The sequence below is a fragment of the Corvus brachyrhynchos genome, unplaced genomic scaffold (genome assembly GCF_000691975.1).
Source record: "Corvus brachyrhynchos isolate BGI_N302 unplaced genomic scaffold, ASM69197v1 scaffold162, whole genome shotgun sequence".
Taxonomy (NCBI): Eukaryota; Metazoa; Chordata; class Aves; order Passeriformes; family Corvidae; genus Corvus; species Corvus brachyrhynchos.
In genome coordinates, this window is record NW_008236696.1 from 6,080,390 (window position 1) to 6,088,957 (window position 8,568).

An 8,568-nucleotide genomic window follows, 5' to 3' on the forward strand; every position below is an offset into this window, starting at 1 on the left:
CTGACCATTTCCCAGTCTCACACAGCTTTCAGTATCTGAACTGCTGGACTTTAAGTCAGATATTTGGCCCTCAGACATCATCTGTCTCCAAGACAGAAAAGGAAGTCCATTCTTTATTAGCCAAACCAATTTAGCAATCCTAGAGATCCAAAGAGAACACATAAGAAAAACTAAGTAAGGTCTATTTTGGAAATAGCACTCACAATTTCCACAGACTTCCCTGCTGCACAAGTGCTTCCTGGTTTCTCTTCTGCTTCCATAGCATCACTGAAATAAAATAAAAATGAAAAACGCATCACCTGCAACTAGTCAAGAACTGTAATTATGGCTGAACATTGTCCTGAAGGAGTAGCCTGGGATTTGGAGATGATGACCGGAAAAGAGGACTTTGATAGAACAAGGGCTGACTATCTGGAGCTCACTGCTAAACAGAAAACTCCTCCCACACTCAATTTTCAGGGAACTTGAGGACAAAGGCCTGGAAATCCTACTTTCTTATTCCATCTAGAGAGACAACAAAAATAAAGATGCTTGTAGGGAATGTACAGACACAGATGAGCAAACAAGGTCAACAAACAAGGCATCAAGGATAATTTTATCTTCCCCCAGAAGCCTTGTGCTTGTTGCTATTAGCATGGGTACTGCAGTGTTGACATTGAAATGAAACATATTAAGATGTTGTTAGCACCTTGTTCTAATGCTACACAGGCTGACATAAATTCTTCTGTGTCTTTCACTTAATTTCACCAGAAAAGAAGAGAGGAAGAGGAAAATGTTTGCCATGCCTGTGTCACCAATTCAAAAGTATTTATACTCAGCTCCACAGCTGGATAAACCCTTATATTTAACCAGCCTGGTTCTAGGTGGGATTCTCCACCACACACTATCAAAGACAGTGCAGGGAGCAGGTTGTGCACAGACATAAGAGCTCTGGTGAAAGTATCAGTAAGTATTCCATGGTGATTACAGAGCAGATGGAGAACAAACTTCTTCCATGCTGCCCCTGAGCTGAGCAGCAGCCTTAGCATAGATTGGTCAATTCTCCTGTAAGTCACCAAAAGAAGAAATAAAGATGATGGAATGGTTAGTGCCAACTTTGATTTTTCTAAACAGCAGTTTCCTGCAGTTAAGATCTACGATACTGACCACGGAACATGTTTTAAAAAACTCAAAGTAGATTTGAACTACCTCTTCTGAACTGCAACTACAAAGGGTCTGTTGACACCACAGTATCATCTGAGCTCACTCTTCCCACAAGCTGTGATGTGAAACCAAACTTGCACATAGCTGTAATGAGCTTTTTCCCTGAACTCCCCTCTCTCCTCAGCTTTGCATGCTGCTGCGAAGACCACATAGCATCAGCATTCCCAAGCAACTCATGCCATGGCTTAATGAATTACTGCTCATTAGCTGAGCCACAGTATAACTGCTCCGTGCTTATCTCAACTGCAAAGGAAAATCCCTTTAAAAACCAGTAGATTTTGGTAATACACAATTTCATTTTGAGCAAATAGCATGTCTTGCCTATTACTCTGTCTTAAATAAAGGGAGTAACTTGACAGCTTGTAAAAAGCATCCATACATGGAATAGGAGGCTCCATTAGAGCCGGACTGGAGCCAAACAACTCCACCTCCTCTCAAGCCAATCCCCCCACCTGTCTTTCTCTGATCCAGGGACGGTGCCGGTGTTGGTGGATCCAGGCACGGAGGCAATGGGAGTTCCAACCGTGCGGAGATTCTGGATGACAGAAGACAGGAACTGCTGGCTCGCACTTTCATACAGGTCAAAGCAAATTTGGTAGGCCATGAGAAGGTTATCATCCTTCACCAGTTTTTCCAGGATGTCACTCACAGCCTGTGGGTCATCCAGGAATATCAGGCACTGAGCAGGAGAAAGGGAAGAACAGAAAAAAAACCCCAGGAGAAAACATTAAATACTTCAGAACAAGAAAGCAACACTACCCAAAGCCACACTCCAAATCCCTCACATCTGTTGCTTCCACAGAACGTCCTCTTGAAAGAAAGAAAATTTCTCTTTCATTGAAGACAACAGAAAACTCAGAAGAGTTTTCATAGAAAAACAAGACTTGTCCTACTAAACACATAAATTTCGAAAGCACATTGAAGAAGCGCCAGTCATTCTGTAGGGATGTCTCAGCCGAAATGAAACAGGCGTAATACTGAGTCACGTGTCCATGGCATACCAAGACTGGCAAAGACCTGAGAACATCTGAGTAACTTCACAACTGGTTGTCTAAACACTTTTAGACAATGGCTTACCAAAAAAAACCAAAGCACTGGAAATGTTCTTATGACAAATAAATAAAATTCCAAGCTGTGAACCTACCATCTGATACTCCCTACATAGGCTTAAAATATTCTGTCAGAGTTGTCTGTGTCCTCAAGCTGCCTTTGAATGCATTTCTTTCTCTAGAAATTGACCAAATATGCAATATTTACATCTCTTTTTCAAGCTGATCTCACTCTGATATATGTTGGAAGCACGCAACCAGGAAAAGATATTTCATTTAACTGAACAAAAGACAGAGAACAGGTAGATGTCAAGCCAAATATACCTGAAGAAGAGTAACTTTATTATCTTTAAACATGACTTTGAAAAGTTTACCTGGCACACATTGATGAAGTCTGGTTTCTCCAGATTCATGTAGATTTTAACTAGAACTCTCAAGACTTTATTACGAAACTGTTTATTCTGCATCAAAGACATACAGAGCTTCAAGCTGTAGGCCAGCATCCCAGGAACATCATTCTGAAATAGAATTCAGGGATATCAAACATGGGTTTAGACTGACAAGCAGGATTTAGAAAGGAAAATAAAGCTACCCCCCTTCTATTTTAAAAAAGCAGAGCAAATATGTGCATATAAATCTTCACAGTTTCCTTTCCCATTTCCAGAGAAGCTTATATACAGGTGTATTGAAGTTTAAAGAAAAAAAAACCCTATAAAAAACATGCAGGACCAATATTTAATTCAGAAGTTAAAACATACAAAATATTAACTTAAAAGTACAATATCTATTTCTCCTTCACCCTTCTTGTTCAAACAACTGGTTTTGAATGCAGTGAAATTCACTGCACTAACATAAAATGTCAGCACAACAAACCATGCACCAAGAAAAGATCAAGCCTAAGAAAAAGATTTGGTTACTAGACCTCAGAAAGGTAATTCAAAATGGGGGATTTATAACTGGCAAGTTAGTAAATGCAATGTTTAGGACAACAAAGAGCACAAAAAAAGCAAGATGGATGCCTTATGATTATCTCATACACAGAAATGGGAGACATCCAAACATATGTAGAAGATGTAAACTGAAAAGCAGTAAAATTTAAAGGATTCAAGCAATGTGTCGGGCATATGATTGAGATACTACAGCATAACAAGATTGCACACAGCTGAGCTGCTGCAAATGACTACAGGCCTTCTCTTACCACCACTAACAGTAACATGACTTACCTTAAACCCTCAGTGAAAGATGTTAAAGCCAAGCTGCACTGCCTCAGAGTCAGGGCAAGCTAAGACTGCACACAGACACTTACTGAAAATTAGAGCAGCTCACCCAGCTACTGGAGTTTCTTCTTTTGCTTGCCATTAATAAATCGCTTACCCAGCCCTAAGGATCCCTTCCCACAGTGAATTACAGCAGATGACAGGCACAACTAAATAAAAGAGCTGTTCTTACATTATGCCAGTATAGTATCTCTGCCAGTAGCTGACAGGGAATACCTTAAGAGGAGGGCACATAGCCAAGCTTCCTGGGAATATTTTCCCATCAACCTGTAGTTCAAAGATTTCCTAAAGGTAGGGGGGGATCTTCCTATACTTGATAGACCTGAGTGGCTCTGCCTTCTATGAACATGTCGAACCGAACACCCCCGAGTTTAAATAAAATGGATCTTTTATTCTGTTCATACAAAACAGGGCAAGTTCCACAGCAACATGGATCTTGCACTTGACTTCTGGATCCATACCTGGAAAAGCCTAGCTACAGGCACCTCCTGTCTCTTGCACATACCGACTCAAGGATGGTTTTCTCAAAGATGTCCAGCCTGCGTGTCTCCAGAGCAATGCCAATGGCCTGCTTGTACTTGTGGTCATCCAAGCACCGCTGGAACATTTTGTTCACTATCCCTTCTAGCCTCTCATCCACAGGTTTCTTCTCCCCTTCTGGCAGCTCTGCATTCTCCACACACTGCTTGGTATAGTGGTCGATACATTTTGCTGAAGAGATAATGAATAAATATGGGGGAAATAGTCAAGTTCCCAGATTTTTGCAGTTTTGTACAGGTGAAGAGACCAGCACGTGCATGAACATGTTCTACCAGCAAGTACAGTGTATGGGAAATTACACATTTGTGTAGTTGTATACAGAGAGTACCGGAAAATACTTCTATTATCTCCTAATAAACTCTGGTTTTAGTGCTGAAATCAAGTTGGTATTTTAAAAATTAAACCAAGGATATGATCTCTGTTCAAGTGTCACATTAAATAAATTAGAAAACAGCAGTAGGAGACTTCCTAGCTCCACTGCAAGCACCAGTTGTGGAGACTGGAAGCCAGCCCAGGTCAATCATATCCAGCAGATGAGATTTTTAAAAGGCATTCAAATTATACCTGCAGTCAACAGCTGACTTGCTGTTGTGGGTGCTTAAGCACAATTGTCCCCCTCAGTTAGGTGTGTAGCTACACTTACTAGCCAATTATTTTCAAAGTCATGCTGCAATTGATAATAACATCAGCACACAAATGAGAGAAAGGACAATAAACAACGAAAGAAATTTTCTTATTAGGAATTCACTACAGAATAAGGAATAAGAACAGGAAAAAAATTCCAGAACTCCCAAGTCAATTCCATCACAGAATCCCAAACCATAAGAAAGTAAGTACAAATAAACTGGGTAAAATTTGCTGCAGTGTCAGTTTAAATGAACACAAAGACACCAAGAAAAATACAGAGAAAAAAACTACACCAAGTAAAATTTTAAAGTTACAGCAGCTTTGACAACACAAGAGCTTCTTTTTCGCAGCAGCAGTTTTTTACCAATGATCGTCTCCACATATTCTGAGTTGTCATTGACATTGAAGAGATCACCAGCTCCCAGGGCATAGTTCAGGGATTCCTCAAAGGCTCCCAGATGGTAAAAAACTTTAGAAGCAACCAGAGCAGCAAACTGGCGGCTCCGAAAGCCCTCATCTTCATAGAGAACTTCACTGCAGAGGAGAGAGAGAAGAGCATCAGCTCTGTGTGCTCGGATCTCTTTAAGACCACATGACAAGTACAGGCTTGACTGAACTTGCATCTTTGGGACCACAGCTCCAACCCCACATCCACACACATTAGTGCTTTCTAGGAAATATGGAGCTACATGCTGTACTAGCCATTGTCAAGAAACCAGAACTACATCCACTTCGTATGTCACGTTCTTTTTAAGCAGCATTAAGTGTCTTCTCTTACATTTTGTCCACTGACTCAGAGATCTCTGCCCAGAAGTCATTGACAACAGCATTCAACTTGTGAAGAGCAAACTCCTACCAAAAAATAAAAAAGTTATATTACACTGAGAATGCATTTACCACCTTTCCTCAGTAAAAATAAAGTACATTCTAGGATGGATATCATGAACACTGACCCATTTCAACAGCAAATTCTATTTTAAAAGATCTTTGTGAGCATTCACTAATCTTTGCAAGTCCTTTGCAAATAAAGAGCTGTTCACTTAACAGGTAAGACAACTCAAGCATTCCTTCCCATGGCCTCTCTGTGATGAATGACTGGCTGATGTGTCTGATAGATTAAATTCCCTGAAATACAGAGATTTCAAAGTCTTTGTGACGACCTCTGTGTAGCACATGGAATCAGCCTGCAGTCTACACCAGCCAACTCTATTTATATGGCCACAGTACTTCAGGTGATAAACAAACCAGAGTGGAATCAGCCCACTTATAATCAGTTCACAGCAAAAGCAGGAATCATTCAGATCCATCACTACCTATGTCTGTATCCAAGAAAAACAACTAGGGATTACAAATATTAAAAAGTGCACCTTCTTCCCCTCCTAAAAGGGGCCACCTTTCAAATAATTGGCAACCATCAACATACCACCATTTTGAGTGTCGGTGTTCTGTGGATTCACACCCTCCGTGCACTGGAAAGACTGTGCTGCTATTTTCTTCTCATACTACTACTGTGATTTTTTTCCAAGCGAAAACTGTAACTGTGATTTTGTTCTACATTGATTAAATTATTCTAGAAACTTGAGATGTTCTTCAGCTTTGAATTTTCAAAATGCAGTCTCTGGAATAATTTTAAGTTACAAAGCCCCATTATCATCAGAGAGCTGGGAGCTTTCATGAATAGAGATTTTTGCATTTGAAGTTCCAGTTTGATCCATGTTGAAAACAAGGAAGTTTACAATCTGTTACCATTTATTTAAGCCCTTTCTTTCAGCTTTCAGGCACAATTTGGTGCCCATCTGTTGCTGTCCAACCATAAATTACTGAGATCTGCTCCTTTTTGATTTTAAGCTCTCCAAGTAATGCATTTGCTGTTATTTTCTCTCAGATGTAAGAGCCTACCTTGAGCTGTGGCTCTTCTTCATCCAGAAGAGAGATAATTCCAGCTGAAAAACAAAATCATAGTTAATTCTGGTCTCTCTGTATCAAAAGTAAGCTTGTCATTTAGTTCAAATCCAACAGAACAGGAAAGAAGGCTGTGGCTGGAATGCTGATTTTAAATCTTAAGTATAAAACTTCAAAGATCAGACTCAAGTTTGTATTAAATGATGTAAAATAGTTCAGAATTTATAACTGAAAAAGCACATTCTTTATAAAACATGATCATTCTTAGAGAAAACAGAATTTTTTCATGCCAAGGAAACTGGCCTCATGCATAGGAGATGTTGTACCTCACAGATTTAGCAAGACTCCTGATGCTGTCCCAGAACATTTGTATAAACAGCTACAGAAATATTGTTTAACTGACACGACTGAGAGGCTCACAGGAGCTCAATCTGAAGCACAAGGATAGGTTGTTTCATTGTCAGACTCCAAAGATGCAACGGAAAGGGTTGGAATATGATCTGATCAAAATCCAACACAATTCACTGCTTTAAATCTTTAATCTGTTGTACAGCTTGACAACCTCTTTAAATCTGAGAAAACCACATGAAACTGGAAAGGCCAGCAAGCTTATGGAGGGCTGAATGGGGCTTCCAAAAGATCTTGACAAATCTAAAAGGTGCATGTGCAGGTCCAAACCAAAATGTACAAATATAGAATCTGAAGAGTACAGAGGGTTAAGATGAAATATCATCAATAATATCATTTAGCTGCAGTGGGAGGCAGAGAACCAAACCTCACACAGACGTGTAAGTGAGAGCAGTTCTTGGCAGATGCATGAGGCACCTTCCCTCTCCTTGGCACCCACTGGCCAGACCCTGTGCCCAGTGCTGGGCACTGTGTTTGAGTCACGAGCAAACCAGTGTGTTTAGAGCTGGGCAGAAAGAACAGGGAGCTCTGGCAGTCAGCTCCTGAACGGTGGCTAGAGCCTTGTAACTGGCTGGTCTACAGAAACCTGGGAAAGGTGCAGAGTTCAGGGCAGCTGCCAGCAGGAGGGGAATAAGCTGATCTTTGTGTCAGATATGAACAGGAACAGTAAGACTAAACTTTAGTGAAGCCTCAAAGAATGAGGTTTGATGATATGAAAAGTTTTCTCACAGAAACACATTTATTCCTTTGCCTAATGAAGTCCCAGAACCTCCCTTATGAGGGATTGTTTTTAAAAAACAGGTTAGACACACATCCATCAGTAACACGAATTGAAGGAACATGAATCTGGCTTTTAGGCAAAGAAGGCAGATTCAGCAGCCATCCCACTGTGCTCCTTCCAGCTGTTTTCTGTATCTCTACACCAAATGTTTGCTTTGTTTATTATTACTATTACTATTATTATTTTAAATAAGTTCCTCCATTTACCTAATCTATGAGGAGGAAGCAATCTCACTCTTACACACTGCCTGCATACCTTGCTCCAACATACCCTTTTTACATTTTTTTAATGCCTCTAAAATGAATTCCTACTTTTCCTCCATCAAAATAAAGACTTAAACAAAGCAAAGCGTTCACGAAGAGAAAGTTACCTGGACACTGTAACCCTCTGCACTATTTCTCTCGCCAAGCCACAACCAGCTGCATGTTAATTTCTGGCCTGAGTATTTCTAGAAATACTTCCCATACTTTTTTACACTATCAAGTTCCTCACAGATGCACAAACACTGCGTAACATCCAATTCTTCATACGCTTCATTATCCTGCACTCCTTAGACTGACGTTTCCTCTGCAAGGCATTTGCGTTTCTGAACTCCAGACTCCTTCCTCTTCCCCCTCTCAAGTCCCTGCTGCGCCTCCCGAGAGCCCTCTGGTTTTACACCGAAAACGCAGCTGAACCCTCCCGCTCACACCGCGGGGTCCCGGCACCGCTGCCCGGGGACCCCCAAAGCCACCGGAGCCCTCCTGAGACAGCTCCAGGAGACAGACACGGCAGCGGGCTT

At 40.9% G+C, this 8,568-nt stretch overlaps 1 protein-coding gene across 1 annotated transcript in view; it reads right to left on the reverse strand.

Moving 5' to 3' along the window:
- Window positions 1-6,692, reverse strand: part of PSMD1 (proteasome 26S subunit, non-ATPase 1) — a 61,844-nt gene extending 55,152 nt beyond the window's left edge. The window contains exons 1-7 of the mRNA XM_017727017.1: window positions 6,596-6,692; window positions 5,475-5,548; window positions 5,061-5,230; window positions 4,035-4,240; window positions 2,627-2,770; window positions 1,656-1,882; window positions 204-267 (exon numbers count right to left, since the gene is read on the reverse strand). Of these exons, the coding sequence (XP_017582506.1) occupies window positions 204-267; window positions 1,656-1,882; window positions 2,627-2,770; window positions 4,035-4,136 (537 nt within the window). The 5' untranslated portion in view covers window positions 4,137-4,240; window positions 5,061-5,230; window positions 5,475-5,548; window positions 6,596-6,692. The remainder of the gene's footprint in view (window positions 1-203; window positions 268-1,655; window positions 1,883-2,626; window positions 2,771-4,034; window positions 4,241-5,060; window positions 5,231-5,474; window positions 5,549-6,595) is intronic.
- Window positions 6,693-8,568: the final 1,876 nt, after the last annotated feature.